Source organism: Antechinus flavipes, chromosome 2 (assembly GCF_016432865.1).
Source record: "Antechinus flavipes isolate AdamAnt ecotype Samford, QLD, Australia chromosome 2, AdamAnt_v2, whole genome shotgun sequence".
NCBI lineage: Eukaryota > Metazoa > Chordata > Mammalia > Dasyuromorphia > Dasyuridae > Antechinus > Antechinus flavipes.
In genome coordinates, this window is record NC_067399.1 from 61,092,782 (window position 1) to 61,120,749 (window position 27,968).

The 27,968-nt window shown below is 43.4% G+C and overlaps 1 protein-coding gene and 1 long non-coding RNA gene across 3 annotated transcripts in view; both read left to right on the top strand.

Moving 5' to 3' along the window:
• Positions 1–27,968, top strand: part of LOC127547910 (uncharacterized) — a 351,717-nt gene that overhangs the window by 235,180 nt on the left and 88,569 nt on the right. The gene's annotated exons all lie outside the window — the stretch shown is intronic.
• The window catches only part of ZDHHC1 (zinc finger DHHC-type containing 1), a 50,174-nt gene continuing 34,682 nt past the window's right edge, over positions 12,477–27,968 (top strand). Inside the window, exons 1-3 of the mRNA XM_051975012.1 lie at positions 12,477–12,711; positions 19,104–19,346; positions 24,687–24,862. Coding sequence (XP_051830972.1) covers positions 12,568–12,711; positions 19,104–19,346; positions 24,687–24,862 — 563 coding nt within the window. The 5' untranslated portion in view covers positions 12,477–12,567. The remainder of the gene's footprint in view (positions 12,712–19,103; positions 19,347–24,686; positions 24,863–27,968) is intronic.

The window sequence follows — 27,968 nt, forward strand, 5'->3', positions numbered from 1 at the left end:
TGGTAGGGGTGGGGGTGGAAGGGAGGTTCTTCCTGGCTCAGTGTCCAAGCCTCTTTGAAGAAGTTTTAATGTAGTTCCCCAGCCCTGTGGCTGGAGTGGGGGTGGGGGAAAGGTGACACATCTCCCACCCTTGTCCCACATGTCTTTTACCAACGCAGAAAGGGCCGGGGTAAATGTTTCCCTGGAAGGGGCCCCAGCCCCAGGCATGCTCCATGGGATGTACTCGAGCCAGAGTCGATGTGTAGGGAAGTTTCCCTGATTATACCTATTATGTATGGAGGGAGAGATCACATCTGTGAAATAAAGGTCTAGGACTAAGGTCCCTAAACTCTCTTCTGGGAACTTTCTTTCTCAATTTGTCTTTCTCTCTTATCTTCAATCTTCCCTTATCTGAAGGCTCCTTCCTGCCCCCACCCCCAAACTCTCCCAGATCTCCTCTTTCCTTCCAAATTTAAAAAAAAGGAGGAAAGAGAAAAAACCCACTTAATTTGACCCTAGCAGCCCCTGAAGCTATTTATTGTCCTTCACCTCTTCTCTCTTTCACAACCAAATTCCTAGAAAGGGTCATCTGTGTTGATTGCGGCATTTCCTTAGGTCTCTCTCTCTCACTTCTCAATTTTCAATCTTGCAATCTGACTTTTGACCTCACCACTCAACTGAAACAACTCTCTCCAAGGTAACCAATGACCTCAACTCCTAAATCCAACGTCCTTTTCTCAGGCATCATTTGACTTGGTCTTTCTGAAGCTTTAAACCCTGTTGATTATTTCCTTTTTCCAAATTCTCTCTGCTTTCCGTGATACTATTCCTCCATCCACAGCCCTCCCTCACTTATAGCCAATTCACTTGCATGCCATAGTATCACCTGGATCCAGAATGAAGGACAAACAACAACATCCTCCGTCCTTCTCCTACCTGTCTATTTTCAGTATCCCTCTGCTGCCTAAGGATGGATACTCTGACTTGGGACACTTTCTCTTTTCTCAGCACACTTTCCATCCTGTTTCTCTTATCAGTTTCCATGTATTCAATTCGTGTCTCTATGTAGATGACTCCCAAATCTACATTTTGTTGTTCAGTCATTTTTCAGTCACATCTAACTCTTTGTGGCCACTTTAGAGTTTTTTGGGGGGCAAAGATACTGGAGTGCTTTGCCATTTCCTTCTTTAGCTCATTTTACAAATGGGGAAATTGAGGCAAGCAGAATTAAATGACTTGCCCAGGATCACCCACTAGATTACTAGTAAGTAATCTGTGACAGGGAATCTAGGAGGCAGAAATGAAGAAGAAGAAAGTTCTAAACATGAGAAACAAATAATCAAAATGTTCAGAGGCAAGAGACAGACCTGCAAAGAGATCAGTGTCCCTGGATCAAAGGTTATAGAGAGGGGAGTAAGGAGACTGCACAGATAGGAGGGGACTAGGTTATAAAAGGCTATGAATCTCAAAAGAACATTTTGTATTTGATTCTGGAAATAATAGAGAGCCCCTTGAGTTTAGGGGATGATATAATCAGACCTACATTTTAGGAAGCTCAATAGGACAAGTTGAATGAAGGACTCGAGGCAGGAAGACTAGCCAGCAAGTTACTGCAGTAGTCAGCAGTCAGTAGTTATTGCCTAGTCCAGGTGTGAGGTGATAGGGACCTGCACCAAGGTGAGGGCAGGATTAGAGGAAAGAAGGGGATATTTATGAGAGAAGTCATGGAGGCAAAATTGGTGGGTTATACGGAAACAGCTTGAATTAGGGTATGAGAGGAAGAAGTAAAGAATGACACCTAGATTTTAGGTCTATGAGAATAGGAAGATGATGGTATCCAAGATGATGATAGGAAAGTTGGGAAGAAGGAATGATTGGGAAGAAAGACAATGAGTTCAGTTTTGGAATTTAAGTTGTTGAATTTTAAATGTCTATGATATCTGGAATTCTTTTTATTTCTCCAAAATTCATCCCTTCTCCAAACTTCTCTATTTTTTGTTAAGGAGATCATCTACCTTCCAAGTATCCAGGTTCACAACAATCAAGGCTATTCCTTCGCCTTAATACAGTGGGTAAGGACTGGGCCTGGTATCAGGAAAATCTGAGTTTAAATCCCACCTCAAACTTTTAATAGCTGTGTGACCTTGGCAAGTCACTTAATGTCTGTCTCCAGTGTTCTCAACTATAAAATAAGGATAATAGCAGCGCTCGAAGGGTTAGTGTGAGGATCAAATGAGATAAAATTTGCACATTTATTAAACACATAGTAGGTGCTTAATAAATGCCTGCTCCTTTCACTCCCCCTTTCCTTCATTCTCCAATTTAGTTGCTGAACCTCATCTACAACAACTCTTGCATAAGTCTCTACTAGTCTCTACTTTAGCTCATCGTTTCTCATCAAAATACTCCCTAACTTGGTCTCCCAGCTTCCAGTTTCCATTTTCCAGGTCATCTTCTAAAAGAAGGGAGAATAGTGACAGATATTGGACCTGTGATTTTATTGTAATAGGCAATTCCCAAGTAAAGAAACTGTCTTCCAATGCAGATCTTTTCTTCAATCTATAGCCTTATCAAGTTGCCCAGACTGCTGTGACTTGAGAGTGTCTGAGCTAGAATCTGAACTCGGATTTTCCTGTCCACATCACCGAGCTATCGAACTGACCTTCCTAAACACACACGTGGTTATGTCATTCCCCACACTCACAAACCTATTGTCCCTTAAGGTAAAACGTCCCAGAAGCCCAATGACAGCCCTCTGTAGCTTGGCTCCCAGCTACTATTCTGGTATTATTTCATCAAAGACTCTTCACGTTCCCTCTGTTTCAAAAAAAACTCGTCTATTGTTGTTCCCCATAGGTGACATTTCATCTGCCTCTACAGCCTTTCACAAATGGACGTCCCCATGTCCTGTATGGACTCTCTCTCATCACCTCTGCCTTTTAGGACCAGCAGCTTCCTTCAGGATTCGAATTAAACGCCACCTGCTACATGATACTTCCCATGCCATATAGGTTACCTACCTGCCTATCTGTCAATCTACCATCCACTCTCCCTTTTCCCCAAGGGTTACTCTAATCAACTTTAGAGCCAGTGAGTCCTGGAGCAAGGACTGTCCTGGCTGGAGGTCAGAATTCAAACAAGCCTCGTTGCCTCTGTAACTAACTTTGAGGGAGAAAGGGAGGGTGAGGGGAAACAAGCATTTATGAAGCTCCAGGCACTGTTCTAAGTGCTTTACAAATATCTCTTTTGAGACTCACAATAACCCTGGGAGATAGAAATGCTATTATTAATCCCATATTACAGTTGAGGAAATTGAGGCAGACAACATTTAAATGGCTTACCCAAGATCACAAAGATAGTGTCCGAAGGTAGATTTGAACTCAGATTTTCCTGATTCCAGGTTCAGCACTCTGTCTTCTGCATCATCTCTCTGCAACTTGACCACTAGCAAGACCAGGACCTAAACATCTGTCTTTATTATTATTATTATCGCTGAGGCAATTGGGATTGAGTGACTTGCCCAAGATCATACAGCTAGGATGTGTTAAGTGTCTTACATCAAATTTGAACTCGGGCCCTCCTGACTTCAGGGCTGGTGCTTTACCCAACTAGCTGGGCCTGCCCTTTGGTTTTAATAATAAAATCAACATTACTTTTGCTACCATGAAAGGTGCCCCAATCTCCTTTCTCCTGGTTTCACTTAGAGTGCCGGAGCTTCTGAGTGTAGGCTGCTCAGGTCAAGGCTCTCTTTCCTGATCCCCATCCTATGCTTCCTAAAGGAGCCTACCCTTACCTCCTCCTTACTTATGTCAGCCCCATCCCCCTCTTCTTTACCTTTTCATTGTGCCTAAGACTGGTGCCCTCTGGAACACTTATTCTTTTTTTTTTTATAATAACTTTTTATTGACAGAACCCATGCCAGGGTAATTTTTTACAACATTATCCCTTGCATTCACTTCTGTTCCGATTTTTCCCCTCCCCCGATGGCAAGCAGTCCTTTACATGTTAAATATATCACAGTATATCCTAGGTACAATATATATGTGCAGAACCGAACAGTTTTCTTGTTACACAGGGAGAATTGGATTCAGAAGATAGAAATAACCTGGGAAGAAAAACAAAAATGCAAGCAGTTTATATTCATTTCCCAGTGTTTTTTCTTTGGGTGTAGCTGCTTCTGTCCATCTTTGATCAATTGAAACACAGTTAGGTCTCTTTGTCAAAGAAATCCACTTCCATCAGAATACATCTTCATACAGTATTGTTGCTGAGGTATATAATGATCTCCTGGTGGAACACCTATTCTATTGGTAACAAATTGCTCTTCCTATTAGATTTGTTCCCCCCCGCCAAAAAAAAAAGTTGTATATATTTTTATTTATTCATGAGTCCATGCTATTTCTTTGTATCCTCAGTACCTGACACATGATGAGAGTTTAATTAATTATTGAATTGGGGATTTCCTTATTACTTCCATTGCTAGTGCTATCTCCCTCTTGAGATTACCCTGTATTTTTTTTTTGTACATACTTGTGTATAGTATATACCCTCCAGGAAGCTAACCGAGAGAAGTGACTATTTTATTTTTGGCTTTGCATCTCTGGAACCTAGCATAGACCCTTATAGTTAGTAGTTGCTTAATAAATGATTGATCTTATTGAATCTATGACTGTGGGTTGGGATGAGCAAAGAAGCCTTTGCAGAGAAAGTAGAATATGAATTGGGCATAGAAGGATGCAGAGTATTTACAAAGTTAGAGAAAAGAGAAGGTATTGGAAGAGAACAGTCAGGGATGTTCAGAAATTTTCAGTGATGTCTGACTCTTCACGACCCCTTTTTGGGATTCTCTTGGCAAAGATACTGGAATGGGTTGCCATTTCCTTCTCCAGCTCATCTTACAGATGAGGAAACTGAGGCAGATAGGGATTAAGTGACTTGCCCAGGGTCACACAGCTATTAAGTATGTAGATAGAGCCAGTGCTCTAGCCCCTGTGCCACTTATCTGTCCAAACTTAGGAAAGCAAAGGTTTATTAAAAAAAAAATAGACCATTGGAGAAAGATGAAATAGTGGGGAAGTTAGGGTCACTAGAGCCAGGGATTGATAGGATTCAGGTCTGGGACTTCAGAAAACCAGTTTGGTAGCAGTGTGTAGGGTGGGTTGGAGGGGACAGAACCTGACTAATTTGGAGGCTATTTTGATAGTTTTAAGCTGTGAGAGACATACTGGACATTGGTATTCACAGGCTAATCCCTTTCTTTTCCAGGTGAGAAAACTGAGGTACAGGTGCGGAATTAGAGAGCCCAGTCCTCCTGATTCACAGGTCAGTGTTCATTGCTCTGCATCAGACTCCGAGGGAACTTTACCAGTCCCTGGGCATTTGATGAGAGAGTGCGTCTGTACCTATGTTCGCCCTAGCCCTACCCCTGGGTTGGGGAGTCTAGGTGAGCAGAGTCTGATCAAGTCACCAGTCTTCTTTCTCTAGCACACAAAACAGAAAGAGTTTATTTAAGGCCACCCTTAATCCTTCCCTGCCCACGGCTGCCCCCATGCCCAGTTAGTCTGCCCTGTCAGACTGGAACTTTAGGAAAGGGGTCTTTATGGTCCTACTCCCAGCCCTACCTGGCTAAGCTTCCTCAAGAAGTGTTCCCTTGTCTTTGATCCAGCAGAGAGCTTCTCTCTTCCCTTGCCTTTCTCTACTAGAATTTAATGGAGGTGGAGGAGAATTGAGGAGGAACCCATCCCACGTAGAGGCTTAGAGCAGGCAACTTAGTGTGTTTGCTTGGACCTAAGGTCCTCCAAGTGCCTTCAGATAGTGTCTTCCTGTCTCTTTTCCTACTTTTGTCACTCCAGAGGCCTGTATAAAGGAAAGGACCACATGGCCCCCTCTCTCCAGTGTGAGAAGTGAATTATAGTATCATAGGGTTTATAGCTGGAAGGAATCTTAGAGATTACCTAGTCCAATACCCTCATTTTATAACACAGCAGTTAAATGTCTTCTCTGAAGTCATAAAGGTATAAAATTGCAGAACCGAAATTCAAACTTGGACGGACCGAAACACTGGAACTATGGGGATTCTCTTCTGTCTTAAAACTTTGATCTTTCTATATCTGATGAAGAATGGTGAAGGGCCAGTCTTGGCTGGTAGAGTAGGGTGGTCAGGGTGGAGCAGATGCAGTTTCTCCCAACATCTTAGGGACAAAGAGTATACCATTTATCTTGCCTCCACCCAATTTTATAAACCTTCTCCCCAAACACACAAGTCCCACATTCTCTCCTCCTTCCCTTCCAACAATCCTACTCCCCTCTTCTCCATCCTCTGTCTATCCCCCGTGGACAAATAACTCTTTCTTCGGTCTTCTTACTTCCTCCTTTCTTCCATCTCCTTTTGGAACTCTTGATAATCACAATATGTTAGATATCACCAGGTCACGATGGTCAGCTATAACTGGCTCTGGCCCCCTTATCTTCCAGAGGCCCCCAGAGAAAGATAGGGTCAGATGGAGAAAGAACTCGAGATGAGAATGAGGATTTATCCAAGTGATAGAGATAGCTCAGAAAAGGAGACTCTCTAATTTGGAGACTCTAATGGGGAGTCTTCTGTTCTCTTCACCCTCACCCCCACCTCAGTAATCCTATTAGAACTAATTAGCAGAAACATAGCTCTCTGACAGTGCCTAGTCCTGGGAATTGTGGGAAATGGAGGGGGGCAGGTGGGACACCTATAATAAAAGGCATTGTTACATAGATTGGTGGTACTTTTTTTCTCAAGGCTCCAGAGTGCCTAGCAAGCCTCTGTTCCTGGGACTGGCTGCTCCCTCCTGCTATCTCAGTGCTCCCCAAAGAGGCCTTATCCATATCATCTCCCTCTCAAATCTCCCCATTCCCTTTGAGAGCTCCTCTCCAACTCAGAATCCCCAAATTCCTGAGGTCTCTTGGGGGTATAATGTGAAGTCCATTAAATTTGGAGTCGGACAAGCTGAGTTAAAATATTGACTCATCTACTTAACTGGAATTGGATCCTGGCTCAATTATTTACCACCTGTGAGACTTTGGGGAGAGTTATTTAATGTCTCTGGGTCTCAGCTTCCTCACATGCACATTGAGGGGGTTGAATCAGGTAACCTCAAAATTAGGTTCTTTCCAGCTATAAATCTATGATCTCTGCTCTTTAGTGCCCCGTGACTTTCCTCTGGCTCTGTTTCCCCATCTATAAAATGAAGGGCTTGGATTAGATGGTATCTAAGTTCTCTTTCCAGTGTAAACTTGGCAATGATCCACGGCACCCATTCTCTCCCCTCCAAAGCCCTCTTTCCTTAACCAACGAACCTCATCCCCCAACATCACCTCCCTCTTCCGACCTTCCCCTTACCCTCGAGCATCCATCTTACTTTTGCCCCAGGACACTCCCCCTACTCTAGGGCATCCATCCTACCTTTGCCCTCTGGCACTCTAGCGTTGGACACGTCATCAGCATGGCCCAAGCTAAGGAGAACAGGGACTCTTGGGGCTAGTTCAGTCTAAGAGCTGAACTGACCCCAAGATGAGGTTGATGAATGGCTCGCTGGCTCCACCTGCTGGTCTCACTGAGATCTCTGAACCTCAGGACGGAAAGGAGGGCAGACAAGGTGGAGAACTGATGGATAGAAAGTGGGTTGGGGGAATCAGCTCACTCGGCAGAGCCCCGGCTGCAGCACGAAGGGTGTCCCGGTGCCTTATTCCACGTCTGGCTGTGGGACTGGTAAAGAGCGTTCGTGGAATCGGGATTTTACTCATCATCTGCAAGACCACAAAGGTTACTGAATCCCTACTCTACCTGAAGTACTGAATCTCCTTCCCATTATCTCAACAAGGGGGCAAAGCCCTCCAGTGACTGGGAACTCACTACTTTCCAGGCTGGATAGCCTTACAAGCATATCTCATTTTATTGATGGGTGAGGCAGTGGACAGAGTGGCAAACTTCATCTTCCCGAATTCAACTCCAGCCTCTGACTTTTACCAGCTATGTGGCCCTGGGCAAGTCACTTCACTCTGTGTGCCTCAGTTTCCTCATCTGTAAATTAAGCTGAAGAAGAAAATGGAGGACCACTCCAGTATCTTTGCCAAGAAAACCCCAAATGGGGTCACAAAGAGTCAGACGTGACTGAACAACAACAACATTGTTTTTTTAGACGTCATAGTACAAACATAATTTTTATATGCACTGGGAAGCCAAAAACCTCACATGACTGACTTTATTGTGATATTTGCTTTATTGCGGTGGTCTGGAACCAAACCACAATATCTCCAAAATATGCTTGTGTTTGTAAGGCAGGTTTTTTTTAACTTAAATTGAGCTGAAAGCTGCCTGCCTGTAACTTCCAAGGTTATTCTAGGACGGAGGAATCAGTACCTTTCCCATTAGGTTCTAGATGTGGGTGCCTTGGTATGGAATACTGTGACTCAGGGACCTTATTGAAGTCTCAGGTTATGGTGCTTAGAAAGAGAAATCGAAAGAGAGCAGGAACTGTGATCAGATTGGTAGGACTGAGAAGGGAAAGTTCCAGCCTTCCTCCCCCAATATCCAGAATAACTCTTTCTCACAAGTGCCTTTTTCTAGGTGAAGATCAGGTGTTGGATTATTCTTATCTGTCTCTCCCTCTTTGGGGCTTACATTCTCTTAGCAGGTCTCTGTTTTCAGTGAGCTTTCTGCCCTTCCATCCCTGCGGTTGACTCCAGAGAGATAAGTTATGTACTGTGGTATGGCTGATAGACTCTCAGCATACTCCGAAGCCCTTTGCTTTCCTTCTTTATCCCATCTGCTTATCTCTATGGGTATCTCTATGGCAATCCACCTCCCCTTTCTTCTGCCCCAGGAAATATGCTCTCAGTTAGGGCCCTTTAGCCCGATCTTCAACCACAAAATAAATTCAATAACAAATATTCATTATGCTCCATCTGTGTGCAGAGTGAGATCCCTAGAGCTGGAGTTCATTTTGGAGCATGGCTTTTGGTGGGAAAGAGTCCTGAGGATCCCTATTGTTGTGGAGGGTTGGAGCAATACTTTTTATTAATAAAATAAAATCTGTATACAAAAATGTTACCTATTTGGAGACCTAGTTATATTTATTTTCTGATTTAAAGTCTAATTATGCATTAAAAAAGACAAAAACATATAGAAAAACACAAGGTTCCCCTCAGAGTAAAGGCTCTGCTGGAGCAATTGGAAATAAATCAATTTCACTCTTAGGGCTACAGTTTACTAATCTGTAAACTAGGGACTCTTAGATATTATAAGGAGCTGCACCACTCTTTTTATGGGTCAGGGGGCAGTTAGACTAGATGACTTTTGATTTAGATAGAGCAGAAAAAACTGAATTGGGGACCTAAAGTCTTGAGTTCAAATTTTAACTTATGTACTTGCTTAGTTGTATGACCACAGAATCGTCATTTAGCCTAAGCCTCAATTATCCTTATTTATAAAATGGGGATAATAATATTTGCATTTCCTACACAAGATTATTGTGAGAAAATATTTTGTAAATTTTAAAGTGCTCTGTAAATGTGGATGATAGTTACTATGAGTAGAATCATGATTGCTGAGCATCAATCCAGCTCTAAAATTCTGATTCTTAAGCAACAGGAGAGGTATTCTGGTCAGTTATAACAGTTCCAGAACTCAACTTGGATCCAGGAAGGCTGGGGTTCAAGTTTGGCCTCTGCTGTTTATTAGGCAAGTCTGGAAAGATTTATACCAACTGATTCTGAGTGAAGTGAGCAGCACCATGAGAATATCATCTATAGTAACAGCAAGATTGTGTTATGATCAACTATGATAGGCTTAGCTCTTCTCAGCAATATATTGATCCAAGACAATTCCATCAGATTTGGGATGGAAACTGTCATTCACAACCAGAGAAAAAACTATGGAGATTGAATGAGAATGAAAGCATACTATTTTAACCTTTTTTTGTTTTTTCTTTCTCACAGTTTTTTCCTTTTGTTATGATTTTTCTTTCACAATATGACAAATATGGAAATATATCTAACATGATATAACCATATTAGATTGCCTGCTATCTTGGAGAATGGGGAGATAAGGGAAGATGGGAGAAAAAAAATTGGAATTCAAAATCTTACAAAAATCAATGTCGAAAACTATTTTTACATGTAATTGGAAAAATAAAATCCTATTAAAAATAGAGTTGCTATATGTCTGCAATTACTATTAGTTGGTTGTTGTCTTTCATACTGGAAGAGGACCAAGATGACATTGCTAGGTCAGGTTCAATGTACAATGTGTTCACTGTGGCTGATAAAACCAATTGAAGGGCTCAAAAAGCTCTTCCGCAGGTTGGATCAAACAGTCCATGTGTATGGACATTTGGGATGAAGATGTCTCTAGATTTGTGCACCTCCAGTTTCTTTTGAGCTACTTTAATTCTGCTTTGCTTATGGAACACAGTGTTTTCTTTGTAGTTTATAGTTACATAAACCTTTCATTCTTGGCAGTTCCCGGTCAGGAAACCCCCAGACCCTAAAACAGGCATTCTTAATTTTTTTTAATGTCTTGGAGACTAATGAAGCCTATGGATCCTTTCTTGAAATAATTTTTAAATCAATAAAATTTAAAGAAGGATTATAAAGGAAACAAAATATATTAAAATAGTTATCATAATTTTTTTTAATTCACATACTCCCTAAAATCTATCCAAGAATTGTGGGTGAGGTCCACCACACACCTTAGGTTAAGAGGTTACTTCCCCTGTTCCAACAGCCCTTGGATAAGAAAGAGCAAAGGTCATATTCCCACCTCCCCAATTTCCACTTGTCTTCTCACTTGTACTTTTTCTTCTCAGCATTTTTCTTAAAATTTTGATTATACATACTTCCAAAGTGTTCTTCCCTGGTCAGCTCTACATAGACTGGTGAAACACAGGTGGGGAACTTTTAATATGTAGTTAGTGGACCAAAGCCCAGAGAATATGGCAATTTCTTCTGGATACACTGTTCTGGGTTCTCCCACAAAAAAACAGCCTCTTCAGGATCCCTGACACAACCTTTGCAGAGACAGAACATGAAATGGAACTACCTTACCTGGAAGCTTGGTCCATCCAAAGGCAGCTGGAGACTTCTTCAAAAAGAGGGACTCTGAGAATTTAAGCATGAGATCCTCTGAAAGGGGAAGGGGTGGGACTAAGAGGAGGTTATGAGTTGATCATTTCTAAAGAGGAGGGACAGGAGTGTCTTAAGATGAGGGTAAAGGAAAGATAAGAAAGAGCTGATAGCTCTGCTGTACTCTGCCTGGGTAACATCATATCTGAAATGAAAGCCATCGATAAGCTGAAGAAAATAAAGAGAAGAGCAACCCATATAGTCAAAAGCCTTGGATTCCTGTCACTGATCCTTGGGAGAAGGCACTTTGGTCCAAAGGGGCAGAAGTAGGAGCCATGGGTGGACTCCACGACTTTCAGCTTGATATCTTGATGGGGAAAAGTTTGCTCATAGTTAGAGCTGACCACATGGGCTCTCCTTCCTCAAAGAGTGGACCACCGCCTTTTCTGTTTGCTACATGGGGATTTCTTTTCTGGAATAGGCTGAACTAAAGTGCCTTTTCAGAAACCTTCCAGCTCCAAGGTGCCCAGATTTGGGGGTTCTGTGAAGGATGGAAGTGTTTAAGGGTAGGAATGAAACAGAAGAGCTGGAAGATTTAAGGATGCATTGTCTGCTGAGGAGGGTCTTTCCAGAGGGGGTCTTAAGGCAGGGTTTTCTAAAACAGATGAGCTCGGGATATCCTAGAATAAGGGAGGGCCGGAGTCTTTGGGGGGAGGGCTAGGGCAGGATTATCTAAGGGAGTGGGATTTAGGGCACTTTAGGCTGGATGTCTAAAGGGAAGGGGTTTGGGATGTCCATGATGGTGGAATTTGAGGCGGCAAGAGAAGGAAGTAGAATATCTAAGGTGAGTGCAAGGAAAAGGGGCGACAGAGTGCAAGATTGGGTCTGTTTAAAAGGGAAAGACTGTCTGGGGCTAAGGGGAGACAGCTAGGTAATGAGCTCTGGGCCTGAAGTCTGGAAGATCTGAATTCAAATTCGGCCTCAGACATTTATTAGCAGCGTGATTATGGGAGAATCCCCAGTGATTAAGTGACATGACCCCTATTTGCCTCATCTGTAAAATGGGAATTCTCTGCAGACTCTCTTTTCCAAGAAAATGCCACAATGGTTCGGACACTGCAGTCCCTTCCCTTTAGAAAGCTCTGTCCTCGAGGATCTCTTTCTTAGATCGTCAGAATCCCCCTTCTTTAGCAAGACCCACGCTGCCAGGTGAGCTAGTTCCACTTCCCGTAGGTGGGGGGCGAGTCTCCAGAGGGCGGGTGATGGAAGGGGGCAGGGCCGCAGGCGGGAGGGGGGCCGTGACCTGGCAGCCGCACGAACGCGTCTGGCGCGCTTTGGCCGCTGCGCGGCGCCGTAGTCCCGGGTGGTTGCCGGGGGAACGGGCCCCGCGCCTGCGAGCCAGGGGAGGCCTCGCTTCGGCGGCCCAGGCCGCTCCCGTCCGCGCCTCAGCCGCCGCCTTCTGGCCTCCTCCCCGGCTCCTCGCCGGCTCCAGGGATGCGATGGGGCCCCTGGGGAAGGGGACGCGGGGGTCGCGGGCCTGGCGCCCGGGCGCCGTGGCCGCCGAGGCAAGGAGGGTCTGACGCTCCTTGGCGGTCTCGGGGCGGAGAGGTCCCCGGCCGGGCCGGGCGGCGGGAGAAGGTGAGAGCGGGGCTGGGCACACGGGACGCAAGAGGCGGGGAGGGGACGGGTCCGGAGGATAGAGGGAAGGGGGCCGGAAAAGAGGGCGGGCGGGAAGGGGGACCACAGCCGGAGGATGGAGGGGGTACGTAAAGCCCGGGGCCCGAAGAAAGGGGGGACTAGGATGGAGTGAAGCGTGGAGGAGGATAAAGCCCAGCGGACCAGGAGGGGCCCTAGAGTAAGAGCGGGGGGACTAGGATGGAGGGAAGTGTGGGGGAGAGTAACGTCTCAAGGACTCGAAGGGTTGGGGCTCTTGAGGAAGAGGAGGAGCACCAGGGCAGAAGGAGGGGGCGTGGGGGAGGGGAGGACTTGCCACAGGCCAGCCTGGATTCCGACATTGGGTGATTATGGCAAGGAGAAGGTGGGGTGCATCAGAAGACATTCCAGAGCTGTCCTAACGCAGCTCTGGGGCCTTTCCCTTTCTTGCCTTTCTCCACCCCCCATCTCCTCGGGCCTCACTTGTTCCCTCCCTCCCTTCCCCCATCCTGGCTGCAGAGTAGGGGCTGACAAAGGGCCAGCTGCCCAGGGTGGGGAGTGCCAGCTGGAACATGGGAGGCCAGGATGAAACTAGTAAATCTGACATGGGCACAGGTGAGCTGGGAGCCCAGACTGGGGTGGGTATGGAGAGAGCTGGGGGACACAGCTAGCCGGATGGGACATGGAAGCTGCGCAGGTCATGTTGCCCAGGAGACCAGAGGGGAAACAGGGAGAAGGAAAGAACAGGAGGCTGAAGGAGCCGGCCTAAAGGGGTACTGCACCAGGGAGAGGTGGAGGAGGGGGTGCAAGGCTCCCGGACAGCAGTGGGGATGGGGAGCTTGAGGGGATAGTGGACATGGGGGGCATGTCAGGACACAGAGGACAAGGGGAAACTGGGGAAGACACTAGGTGGAATTCAGAATTGGAGAGCACAAGGGAATGTTGAGAGGACTCTGGGATTTGGGGAAAGGTCACAGAAGTGGGGCTGGGCAGAATCCCAGAGGCCTCTTGTAAGGTCCTCATCTTCTTGCTGAGAAACTGAAGCCTAACATTTACCCAAGGTCATCCAGATAGTAAGCCACAGAGAGAGGCTCTGAAACAAGGACTTCTTGGTGTGAAATGTGCTTTGGAATGGCGAGGAAGGGAGAAAAGTGCAGGGGAGAGGGAAGGGACAGGATCTGATGGATGTGATGGGAGAGAGGCAGAGACTGAGAGTCGGGGCATGGAGTGGGATCAAAGGATGGGGGTAGGCTGGGAACAATCCACAGGCTATAGAGTAGAAAGATGATGGAGGAGATAGAGGGGCATGAAGCCAGAGGTTGCAGAGTATAGAGTGTCTGCTTATGAGAAGTCTCTCTTTTGCAATATGACAAGAACTTAGATTAGGGTTCCGGGGTGGAGGGAATGGGTATGTGAGGCTTGGAGTAGCAAAACAGTAAGTTAATAGGGTTAAGAAGACTTGTAGCCAAGGTGAGACTTGGGGTAAGGATATGTAAAGTTGTAGGTAGCATAAAAGGTGACAGGGATGAGACATAGTGAGGGACAGGGAGTCTGTCTTGAGGGATTGGGCTTTGGGGTGGTAAGAAGGAATAAGGGACTAGATTTCTGTCCCTGGTTAAGGGAGATGAGCTAGTGGGCTAGTGGGACAGATTGAAGGAGTTAGAGAATTACTGAAATTAGCAAAGGGTGCTAGGTGTGTGTGTGTAGTATATAGTCTAGAGTTATTTACATCTTTAGAGAAGGAAGGATAAGTTACTCTCAGATAGATTTTACTTCCTTCCCTATCTCCATCACCATGGGTGCTCTTGGCTTTTCTTCCAGAGTAATATCTAAGACTCCTTGACACATATATGAATGGGAACTTTAAATGAGGTCACTGGAGAAGGCAAAATAGAAATCCTACTGGATCTGATCTCTCCTGGCTTCCTCATTAAGCTTGAAAATAGTACATTTTGTCTCCTTCTCCCCTTATCTTTCCTTCTCTATTTTTTTTTTTCACAAGGTCAGGCCATATTAAGTTTAAGAAAGGAAACAAACATATATCAAGTGCTTACTGTGTGCTAGGCCCTGGGCTTAGGAAAAGAAATTAAGAAAAAAAATTGTGGTCAGTATTTTGAGTGTTTAGTGTTTACCACATAGACTGCACTTTGTGTGGTAAACACTAAACACTGTCACTGACCTTTTCCCAAAGGAACGAGAGTGTGTCTTTCACATTCCCTTCTGTAGAGTTGTGCAGGATATGGTGAAGGCCAGTGGGTGTTTGCTAATGATGTTCCAGTGGGGGAGTGCCCCCCATGTGGCCCAACTCTTTTCTGGGCCACGCTTGGCTCTGGCCCTGAACAACTGGCGTGTAGCTGGCACTGTTGTGTCCCAGAGCAGAGCAGTTTCTTTTCAGGCTCGGTCTCCCAGGGAAGTGCTGAAAGGGGAGGAGCTGCCTGGGGAGCTCATCTGGATTTCATTGGTACATCTTGTACCCCAGATGTGGGGCTTTTGTGTCTGGCTTTGCTCCCTCCCCCTTTTTCAAAATCAAAATCATCCCTGTCGAAGGAATTCATGGCCATAAACTCCTTCAATGAAATTGTCACAAGTTGTTAAAAGCTGGCCCTGGATTTTGAGGGCAGGCTTTGTTTCTTGGCCAACTGGCTTCAGTTTCTGGTGAATTATTCAGGGGCCCTGTTAGAGTCAGTCTTGGCTAATCCCTGTCAGTCATGATCCTCCCCCCCGCCCACCTCCTTTCCCCCACTGGCCTCAAGAACCTTAGACAACATCATCCTGGGCCAAACAGTGGTCTCTAATCGAGAGACATTTCCCACTATTGATGGCTTGCTGCTAAAGGCACCTAGACATTGGGCATTGCCGTGCCTTGGGCATGGATGACTCTCGAACCATTCTGTGGCTCCTAGCGTAGCCCCGTTAGCTGGCTCTTCAAGAAATGGATTCCCTCTATTTGTATGGCTAAATACAACAGGGCAACAGATAGATATGAATTTATGCCATTCAAATAAATATTGTCCTTCAAATTACTCTCTTTGGAGGCTTTATCTAGTTATTCTGATGATGTTCCCTTGTGGAACAAAAGCCAGCTGTAAGTGAAAATGGTAGTTAGTTCGTTGCCTCTGGAGGAACAGGACTAAAGGTGGAAGAGGATGTTAGCAAAAAAGCCTTTTGTAAAACTCAAAGTGGTATTTAAATGTTACTTTGTATCAACATTGAAGACATTACTAACAAGTCATATCAAAAAACTACATCATCATAATGGCTAACATATAAATGTTGCCTTACAGTTTACAAAGTATTTTACCTATATTATCTTATTTGATCCTCACAACTGTACAAAGTAAATAGTGCAATTAAGATTATAATCATTTTGCTGATTAGGAGGCCTCAGGAAGTGACAAAACTTGCCCACATTCACACAGCTATTACCAGAGCAGAAAAGGACATTATTGGGTCCAACCCCATCTCTTTACCAAAAAATAAACTGAGACCTAGAGAAAGAGAAAAGGAGTTTCACACAATCAACCTCGTTACAAATTAGCATTTAAAAATTTAATTTGATCAAAATATCTTTTGGCTAAGTCCAGAAATACAGTTTTCTCTCTGACAATGAAGATTTGCAAACACTGAGGATATCCCAGAGAAGGTGCCAGGTCAGAGTTAAAACAGCTGCTCCATGACAGTTTGACCTCAGCTCCTGGATGAGCTAGGGAAGTCCAGCCTCTTCTCCCCTTCAGCTGCCTCAGTTGTAGGGAGGATCAGCCATGGCAGCTGCTGGAACTTGGACATTCTTGGCTCTGGCCTTGACACTGGCTGTAGGGTTGGTGGCCCAGGGAACAGTGAAGTGCAATAACTTCGTACTATCTTTGCATTTTTATAAGTCTGAGGGGGAGGGTTGTTTCCCCTTTCCAACATTGAAATGGACTAGGAACACAGTAAGTGTTTAATAAATGCATTTTTATTTACTCATGAATTCATATATAGTGACTCAGACTTTGATGTGAATACCTAAAAATAATTAAATTTTTTTGATAAGGTTATATTATCCCAATATGACCATTTTAATAGGTAACAGTCATTTCTATGAATACATTCTTCTCCTTTTATTTTTGAAAACTGAAATCTTAACTTTGTTGTTGTATTTCATTTAGTTTCCCAGTTAGAGGCTCACCACAGCTAAGGAAATATGAAGAAACTAGAAAGAGTCACTTTATAATTGTCCAATGGATTCTAAAAAATAACAATGGAATAGAACTAGAGACATATAAAATACCATGAAGTGGGGAAGTGTCTAATAATTGAATGAAACCAGGAATTTTACAAAGATGTTAAGAAAGTTAGATTTAGCCTCAAGAAGAGAAGTATAAGGAGTAAATGGGATTCTTTTACCTTGGACTAGATGGTCCCTTTTAAGTCTGATAGTTTGTGATTCTAAATGTCTTGATGAAATTCATATATATGAAAGATTGTTATTTAGGAAAATTGTGACCAGCTATTATACATCAGCACTATAAGGAATTGAGGAAATGGCTTTAATTTGAGCAGGAATGCATGAGATTATGTATAAGAAGCTTATAAATGGTGTTTATGAGAAATTATAAAAGCTATAACACTTGTAGGATCATATATTAGGAGCTGTTTAGGCCTGAGAATCTCACTAGGCCATCCCCCTCATTTTAGGTGGAGAAATGAAGCTGCAGCAAAAGAGAATGATTTGTTGAAGGCCCAGGGACAAATGTATAGATCACAGCAGACTCTCTCTTGTACATGTGGGGCTGGGCTTTCGAGGCATCAGAACACAGCCTCTTGAGCTATCAGGAGCTATCCTATCACTAATGAGACTTCCCTTCCTCCGTTCTTTTGTGATTGTCTGGTGCCGGTCACAGTAGGATTCTCTTTCTCTCAGTGACAGTCTTACCCCTATTAATGTGTGTGTCACAGTGGCTATCTCTTGAAAGGATTGTTTGTTAGGTAAACTTTTCAGAAGTTGTTTTCTCCTAGTAGCAGCAGGCCTATATGTGGCTAACTGCCATCTGAGAACTGCCCCATCAATGGCATTGTGGACCAACCAACTGGACTTTTCCTCAGCATTGGATAGCTGAATCAAAGAGCTTTCGGCATAGGATTTAGTCACTTTATAATTGTCCAATGGATTCTAAAAAATTAACAATGGAATAGAGCTAGAAACATATAAAATACCATGAAGTGGGGAAGTGTCTGATAGAGGGAAATGGGATCTCAACTTTTAGCTTCAGGCCACTGAGATCTAGGGCTAGACAAAGCTAGCCCACCTGGCATTTACTCTCTAGCATAGTATGCTGGATAACACTGAACTAAGAGTCAGAAAAGTTCTGCGTATACATGACTCTCATTAGCTGTGTCATTGTGGGCAAGACTTGAACCAAAGTCATCTGCCTTGTGTGGTCATGGGTCCCCTTCAGGGGGGACTTCAGGCAGGTGCTAGATAACCAACCAATTGCTGCTGCGACATAGACAAGGATTCTTGAGAATGGATTGGAATAGAATGATCACCTTCCACTCTGTATTTGTGTGAATTCTCTGAGCTTTAATTTTCCTTAAAAAAAAAAAAAATGGAGGCAATGCTACGTTACCTATATGTCAAAGAGCTGTGGAGAAGGTGCTTCATTAAATTCTCTAGCAACAAGCTACAGTAATTATATATAGTATATAATTATAACAGTAATGATTTGGGGTCCCTTGTCTTTAAGTTTTTCCTGGCTCTCCTAAACCAAAAGAAACACATGATGTAGTATGGCCTAGGTGAAAGGAATAATGGTGATGATAAAACTTGCCTTTCTACCCTAAATTGGTAGTCTAGACAGAGATCAGAGACAGAGGCCCTGCTGTCACACACAATTCCTGCACTGCCAGGAATTGCCCCTTGCCCCTGAAATGCTGTTAGATTAACCGGGGGTAGAGAAGCCCTTTCTGACAGGCTATTTGGGGACCTCAGATTTAAAGTAATAGCTCACTAATAGGAGATGACTAACTGAGCTTAACAAGAGTCAGCCAGTGTGTGTTCTCATTATTATTGGCACAACAGCTGATACCATTACCGAATGATTACATGCCCGACTTGGTTTACACTTGGACAAATATAAAGAGAAAACACTTAAAAGTAACAAATCACTGGGATATAGACTTCTGAAAACTCCTCTTTGATTTCAGCTCACTTTAAGAGCATTCTCTGCCCCGACCCCTGTTCCCACTCCCATTGTTCACACCTTAATTTACCTACTTGCAAAACAAATACAGAGAAACCATATTCCCTAAGGCTTTGACTGGAGTTCTGGGCTTTGGGACCAGAGTCTATTGGAATTAATGCTAATCGGATTTTCCTTGTTCTCTTTTCTCTGGAGATGAACATCTGCAACAAGCCCTCTAACAAGACAGCTCCAGAGAAATCTGAGTGGACCACTTCAGACAAGAGCAGTGGGCCATCCCCTGAGATCTGTGGTCAGCGTTCTCGGAGAAATGGTTGGAGTTGGCCCCCTCACCCGTTCCAGATCGTGGCTTGGCTGCTGTACCTCTTCTTTGCTCTGATCGGCTTTGGGATCCTCGTCCCCCTCCTGCCTCACCCGTGGGTGCCTGCTGGCTACGTTGTATCCTTGGAAGATGGTGAGGTGTGCTGGCAGTTTTGGGGAGGGGGGGGTCAGCCTCTGGAGGGACTTAAGAGGAAGGGGTTAGGATCGGGAAGCACTGGCAAGTCCCAGCTCTGCCACCAAGGCTGGGAGCCAGCACTTCTTCCTCAGGGCCTTCATTTCCTCATTTGTAAAATGAAGGGGCCCTCTTCAACAAGTGCTTATTCATCTTCCATCTTGTGCAAGGCACCCACCATCCTGGGTGCCAGCCATTCAAAGACAACAATGAGACAGTTCTGACCTCAAGAAGGTTTCATTTTACTGGCATGATATGCATGTCTCTGCATAAGTAAATGTAGAGTGTACACAACATAATCTTGAGAGGGAGAGAGTTAGTAAGCAAATGGGAGGCCCCTTGTAGGAGATGGCAGCTGGGTTGTGGGGAAGGAAGCTGTGGATTCCAACAGGAAGCCATGAGGAGAGAGCAACCAAAGGCTCTCAACTTTTCCCTTGGTGATGATGTTCAATGCTTCATAATCTCTTTGAGCCTGTTTCCTCATATGTAAAAATGTTAGTAATAGAATCAATTCACTAAGTTTTTATGAAATTCTACTATCATGACATAGACAAAAAAAATCACTAAATACTATTAAAAGAGAAGAAATATTAACCAGATTTTTATAGGTGCAAATCAATTTAAGTAGACTCAGCATTTGCACAAAATGTAAATGACAGAGTGAGCATAATAAAGAATTGCTGTAGAGTTCCCTTAAATACCAAATGCCTCAGGGAATTTTAAATGTGATTTGATTTAAGATTAGTTGTGTATCAGAATTCCTCCATAGAGGTAACCCTAGTTATGTCTGTAGAATGCATGCTTTGGCAGGTTGTAAATCAGGAAATCTTCAAGGACAGCCTTGACAAAGGGATTTGGAACATCTGGGGACCAGCCAGCTAAGCATGGAGAGACTTTCATATCACCAGAAGGATGATGAGCCTGAGATGCCTGCCTGCCTGCCTGCCTTCCTGCCTTCCTGCCTTCCTGCCTTCCTTCCTTCCTTCCTTCCTTCCTTCCTTCCTTCCTTCCTTCCTTCCTTCCTTCCTTCCTTCCTTCCTTCCTTCCTTCTTTCCTTCCTTCCTTTCCGTAGCAACTCAGAAAAATAATTTAACTAATCAAAAAGGGATAGCAGTCTCTGGAGGAAATATTGATATTAATGAAATAATGAATCCTTAATTGTATTGGTGATATTTGTATATGTCTCATTGTCCCTAAGGGGACTGGGACATTTTTTTACTTTTGCAACTTCTGGGCCTGGCATGATATCACCATTATTGTTATAGTTCTAATCAGAAGGTAATAGGGTTTAGAGCTAGGCAAAATCTTAGCAATCCTCAAGTCTATTTTCTTTATTCTACGGAGGAGGAAAATGAAGGCCAATGAAGTGAAATATTCTTTCTTCAAGGTCATTCATATAGGTAGTAAATAGTAGAGTTGGAATTTCAGTCCAGGTTCTCTGACTCTTAGTTAAATACTCTTTCCATAATCCCATGCTAGACAGTAAGAGCTTAATGTATTTATGAATTGAACTGACTTTAATTTGCTGAAAAGTTTAGATATTTTTATGAACATGTTTGTCTTTTAAGTCAGGGTATAACTGAATAAGAGCCTTCTTTGTTCAACACTCTTCAGCTATTGTTTTTCCCAGGTTTTTCTTAAGGTACAGCTGCCCTAAATCCTTCCAGCTCCTGAAGAGATCTTTTTGGGCTCTGCCAGCTTCTCCTACTTTACAAATATATCTTTTCTAATCAGCCAGGTATATACTATTGAGAAGAGGAGACTATTAGTCTCACTGATGTTGCTCCTTTTCTCTCCCATGTGAAGGTGACCTGGAGGTACACATGTAGGTTATGGATTGTTGTATATGTTGTGTGACAGTATGGAGCCATGTGAGATAGTTGTTCTGAGTCCATTCTGTATGACGGTGCCATGAGGCTTCACTGTGTTTGTGCCTCTGCAGCCTCATATTTAAATAGGAAACCCGAAGATCATCATTTTCTCTCCTTACATTGACACTGAATATTAGCGTTTTCAAAGCCTAAGATCCCATTAGTTTTTCTGACCTCCATGTCATATTGTTGGCTCCTGTTGCAGACTACAAAAGCATGCTGCTCTTTTTTAAACTATTACCTAGTCAATTCACTCCCAGTTTAAGTATGAAACTTGATGTTTCTCTCTCTCTCTCTCTATGCTTCTTTCATACTTAGTCATAGTCTTCTAGTCTGTGAAGTTTTCTGGATTTTGACTGGTGTCTTTTGTGTTCTCCACCAGTTTCTTGCTTTTTGGTACCACGTATATTCTCCAAGTTCTTGGTAAAGACGAGGCACGCAGCAGATAAAAGCAGAGCTCCCCGAGCACCCCGATTTAGATCTCTTTGCACAATGGCATTGAAGGCCCAGTGACTCCTCGGTGCCTGGTCCATCACCCAGCTCAGATTTTACATCATTCTGGAGTCTTGAAACCTTGTCAGAAAAGTAAATGAATTAACTTTTCACCTGAACTGTTCTTCATAAAGCCTTGTTGGCTCTTGGTTATCATTGTTCCCTTTTCTGGAAGTTCAGTGCCTTTAATAATCATGCCTATAATTTTGTCAGAAATTTAAATGAAAACTCATTGACCTAAAGTTTAGATTCCATTCTTTTCCTTTTAAAAAATCAGGACATCTGCTCTTTTCTAGGCTTGTAGTATTCTCTCATTCTCTGTGACCTTTCAGCAATTGTGGGAAATTGCTCAGCATTCACATCTACCCATTCTTAGAATAAATATGATCCTGGGATGTTTGAGCCTCATTTGGGCCTCAAGACTTGAACTCCTTAAGGTAGGTCTTATCACCTGCTTACTTCTGTAATCAGAATTGTTAATGCTACTTTTGTTCTTTCCAGTAATTAGAAACAGAAGGAAATGAGTGGCCCTCTTCCCCAGATGCCTTTTGTCCACATCTTCTTTATCTTGACCTGCTTCCTTCTTTGAAGCTACTTTTTTTTTTTCTCATAGAGCTTTAAAACAGCAACCATTACTTCCCTTTTTCTTATCCTTGACTTTTTATGCCAGCCTTAGTTCATTCTGACCTTGGGCACTCATAGGTTATACATGTGCAATTATATAAAACATTTTCATATTAGTCACATTGAGGAAGAAAACAGATTAAAAAAAAACATGAAAAAAGAGTCAAAAACTGACTCCATCAGTTCTTTTTCTGAAGGTGGATAGAATTATTTGTCATGAGTTCTTTGAATTATCTTAGATCATTGTATTGCTGAGAATAATAAGTCAATCCCAGTTTCTGTGTACAATGTACTCCTGGTTCTGCTCTCTTCACTTTGCATCAGTTCATGTAAGTCCAGTTTTTTTTTTTTTCTGAAGTCCAATTGCTCATCATTTCATATAGCACAATAGTATTCCATTACATTCATATACCACAATTTGTTCAGTCATTCCCCAATTCATGTGCATTCTTTCAATTTTAAATTCTTCACAAAAAGAGCTGCTATACATGTTTTGTACAAATGGATCCTTTTCCCTTTTTGTCTTTCCATTTCTTGTCCAAAATGTTATAGTCTTTAGCAATGCTTACTAAATTCCTTTTGGCAATAACACCGAATCACATGAATCACCAGAATTATGTAGTGACCATCTCTTTTAAGACCAGTGATGTTTCCTATATACCATGCTGTGTGTACTGTAAAACATAAGCTTTTCCAGGGTAGGGACTTTCTTTTTTGAATGTGTTTGTTTTCTTAGCATTTTTCACAATTCCTGGTACCAAATAAACACTTAACAACTTTCTCCCTTCTCTCTCCCTCGCCCCTCTTTCCCTTTCTCTTTTTTCTCTTCTTTCCTCCTCCTAATATGAGCTAGGTTTATTTTCATTTTACAGATCAGGAAACTTGAGGCTTGCCACAGGAATCCAGTGATTCCTGTGTTGGTTCTGGGTGCTATAGAGAAACTTTTTTTTGGAATGTAAAGTCTTCTGAGTATAGCTTAGTAAAACTTGGTTATCTCCAAGTGAGGCCATCCATTACCAAACTGGATGTAGAAAAAGCACCATACAGTGCTAACGTGTTGTATTGATTGACTTTAATAGGACTTTACAAAGCACCCCCCCCCCCCCATACACCTAGTGCCCTGAGGTGGACTGATCTCAAGATTGGCTCCTTCTTTTGCTCTCTGGCATAGAGAAGCTGTGGTTGGACCCAGGAATCATTATAATAAGAGTAGCACATACCAAATATCATCACCCACCATAACCTTCCAGCCATGGAGAAACTGAGTCCCAGAGGCCTCAGAGTTTGCTGCAAGTCCCCAGAGCTCCCTCTGCTAACGGCATTCAGTGCTTTAGTCAGATCAGAAAAGGTGACAGGGCCCAGGGAAGTGTTCCTGCTCTTAGTATCTCCGACTGTAGATTTACAACCGGAAAGGACCTTTTCTCTATTTACAAATGAGGAGCTGAGGGCCAGAGAAGGAACTGGCCCAAGAAGACAAGCTCAATGGGGGAGCCAGTATTCAAATCAGATCCCCCGATGCCAAATCACATCATCTTTGCATTACGCCATCCTCCCTCCCTCGTGCATTTGGCAGAACCTCTGCCAACATTCTAGGGGCCGGGAGAGCCGGGCGGACGATTGTGCTCCGTCCTTCCTTCGGCGTTTCCCTGTGCATTGTGCTGAGGAGCAAGGAGAAGTGTGGGGCCTGCCCTCAGCACATGGCTTCCTAGTGTTTAGAACTGGGGGGCCTTTCCGGTCTGTCATGTTACAAATGAGGAAACTTGGGCTCTGAGACATTACGTGACCTTCCCAGAGTCACGGAGCCAAGCATGAGCACAGAGACCTCCCATCTCCTGATCCCTCCTCCATCCCTTCTGCAGCACCAGGCTGCTTCCCATCAGTAATAACAGCATCAGAATGCTGAGAAAGCTTTTGGGATCCCTCGCTCCCCCCCGTGCCAGGGAGTGCAAGCACCTCCATCTTAGAAACGAGAAAACGGAGACCCGGGAAAGCTGCCCCCTCACCATCAAATACCCGCTCCGGCTCCCGGCCGGTCTGTGAGGGCAGCTTCCTTCCCCGGCTCCCCCGATATGTGGGAGCAGCAGTTTTCTGGTTTCCCAGAATGGAGGCACTCTTAAAGGCGTGGGGACAAGGGCCTGTTCCCTCCATAATGGTCACTGACCAGCTGCCACATCAGGCCTCCAGGGGCAGGGGATCACACGGGCCCCAGGCTGGAAGAGGAAGCTGTGGGGGACAGCCCCGCGGCCTGTGGCCGTTGACCGACTTTACGTGCAGAGTGTCTTTAACCATCGGGCTCAGTGTATGGGAATTGTCTTTCTCTGCCATCTCGTCGTCCACCTGACTGCGGTCTCCATCGATCCAGCAGATGCCAATGTCCGGGACAAGAGCTACGCGGGGCCTCTGCCCATCTTCAACCGCAGCCAGCACGCTCACGTCATCGAGGACCTGCACTGTAATCTCTGCGACGTGGACGTGTGAGTTGTCCCAGGGGCGGGGAAGGGCGACAACAGGGGGGGCATTCAGTGCCTGGGCCCAGAAAGGGGGTAACGATCTGTGCTCCCAGATTCCTTTAATGAAGAGGAGGCAGCTCCTTCCCCAGGAGCATCCCTCCCCTCCCCCCAGTGCTTGTTCAGGCTTCTGACTCCCCGTGTGTTTGCATTCTCAGCTCTCCGGTCTTCTCTTTTCCCGTGTGTGAAATAAAAGTATAATAGTATATGTCCCTATGGTCCTGCCAATAATTATCCCCATTTTGTGGAGGAGGAAACTGACTCCGGAATATTGTGACTATTCTGGTGTCACAGAGCTAGCAAGTGGAAAGACCAGTATTCACTGGCGTGCAGGACCACTTGTTGAGCCTGTTGTAGAGGATTTTTGTTCAGGTCCATTCAGAGTACTTGACCTCAGAAGTCCTTTGTGAATGTCCTGAGATTCTGTGGTTCCGCGAACCCACTTCTGATCCTAAGTCCAATATTCTTTTAACTATAGAAGAGTTAATTCTCTTAAGCCAAGGATCTTCACATTTCCTAAAGTCACAGAATTATGTTTAAGAATATTCATGAAATCTTAGTAGCAAAGTTACAGGGTTCACTTTGTGGTAAAGGTCTGGAGTGTATGTGGGACTAGTTGCACTGCTACAGGGTAAAGAGGAAAATATAATCTGGAGAAGAGATCATCTCTAAGACCTTAGAGATCATCTAGTCCAACCCTTTCATTGTACAACTGGACTAACTAAAGCACAGAGAGATTAAGTGCTTTGCCCACAGCCTCACAGTTAGCAGTTATTCAGGTGTTTTGATACTAAATTTAGTGCTCTTTCCACACAGTATAATATAATATTATGTTAACGTAATGTAATATATATCGTATATATTATATGCATAATGTAATATATATAATTATATAATGTAATATGATAACATGATAAGATGTTAATGTAATAGATATTGTAATATGTAATATAACTATATACTATCATATATTGTATATATGATGTTACTATGTTACATTATATCATATTTACTGTTATTTAGAAGAATGAAAATATAGATTCAGACATAACTTCCTCACATAAACTTGAGATATCAAAAAATTGAGTAGCTTCACAAAAATAATTGGAACTTAAGACTTCTTGAAAAATACCTTAATGGAATTCTAGTATAACAAATGGGGCTGCTGGAAATCTCTTTTAGTAACAAGCATGGAGTACTGAGCTCAGTAGTGAAAGGTTCAAGGCATTTGGCTGGATCTATGGGACACATGATTGCCCCTACCAGAATCCCTCTTGATGAACTCCATCTCCTGATGCCCAAGCAGTAGAGGATGCAATCACAGGCCATATAGGTCATCTAGGGAAACACAGACTTGTCCCAGGAGCTCTTGAATGTCTGCCATCCCTGGAGGCATAGTATCCATAGTCACACATGACTGTGCCAGACAAAAAGTGCAAGGAGCAAACCCTAAGTCCCACACTGGAGCCATTCCAGACTTAGACTCTTCTCCTGAGACTCAAGGCCCAGCTACTTCCCTGCTGTCTTCCTAGACTTCACACAACATCACACGAGCATGGAAAGCAACACAAAGGCAGCCCAAAAACCATGGTCCTGCCCTATTGAATGTGGGTGTAGCCTCTGATCCAGTGCACTGCCCCATCTGGTCTCTGATTTCTGACTCATTGCTAACATCCCAGGTTAGGTCCTCATATTTGTTGCTAACACTATGTTACAAAAACTTACCTGTCCATGTGAGCATGTATTTGTATTCTCACGATGTGAACATTGAGAATCCTAGCAGTTCTTCTCCTGTTTGTGCTATGGATCCTTCTGGCCATTTGGAGAAGCCAAGGAGCCCCTTTTTAGAATCATGTTTATTTATGCATAAAATTGAACACATAGGATTGCAAAGAAATCATGTTATATCTTTTAAGAGTATATTTTATTTTTCAAAGTACACATATAGTTTTCAATTTTTATAAAACTTTGTATTCTAAATTTTCTTCCTCCTTTCCTTACCTACTCCCTCCTCAAGACAGTGAGCAAATTGATATTTTACATGTGTGCAGTCCTTTTAAACATATTTCCATATTTATTATGTTGTGTAAGAAAAAACAGACCAAAAGGGGGAAAAACATGAGGAAAAAACCCAAACAAACAAAAAGGTGAAAATACTATGCTTTGATCCACATTCATTCTCCATAATTCTCTATCTGGATGTGATTGCCAATTTCTATCCCAAGTCTAATTGCCTAAAATCACTGCTTTATTGAGAAGAGCCAAGTCCATCACAGCTGGTCATTTCATAATCTTGTTACTGTGTACAGTGTTCTCCTGGTTCTCCTCACTTCACTCAGAAAGCAGTTTCCAGTCTTTTGTGAAATCAGCCTGCTTATCATTTCTTATAGAACAGTACTATTCCATTACCTTCATATACCATAACTTATTCAGCCATTCCCCAAATGATGGGCATCCACTCAGTTTCCAGTACCTTGACCTTATAAATACAACTGGGAAGCCATGTTATACTGAAATACAATTTCTGATTTAAAAAAAAAAAAAAAGCTCACAGACCATTGACGCAAAACTCTCACTTCCAAAAGAGTTTGATGGAAATCAAACATTTCACATAAGGACTGACTCTTGAGACTAGGAGTCAAGAGCTGGTTTGTGTCTGAGTTCTGCCACTTAACATCTGGCTTTGTGATCTTGGTAAGTGGCTAATTGTCTTTGGGTCTATCTTTCTCTTTGGTCCAGTGAAAGACCTGATGAGATCATTGCTGCACTTCCTTCTAACTGATAATCTGGACTTGGGAAGTTCTCAGCTACCTGGAGACACACTGGGTATTTCTGGGGATGATGGAGTAGATGAGCAACTCTCAATACTTTTTGATGCTTGATGATGTACATGTGCCCACAGTGATCCACATATGTTCTTCCATGGGAATAAAAACATAATATAAAGGGAAATATCATTCCAAATAGAAGAGTCAGAGGAAAAGTCTCTGTTATAGTGGAGAGTCTGCTGGATTTGGAGTCAAAACAAATCTTGGGTTCTAGTTTAAACACTGCTATTTATTACTGATATGAC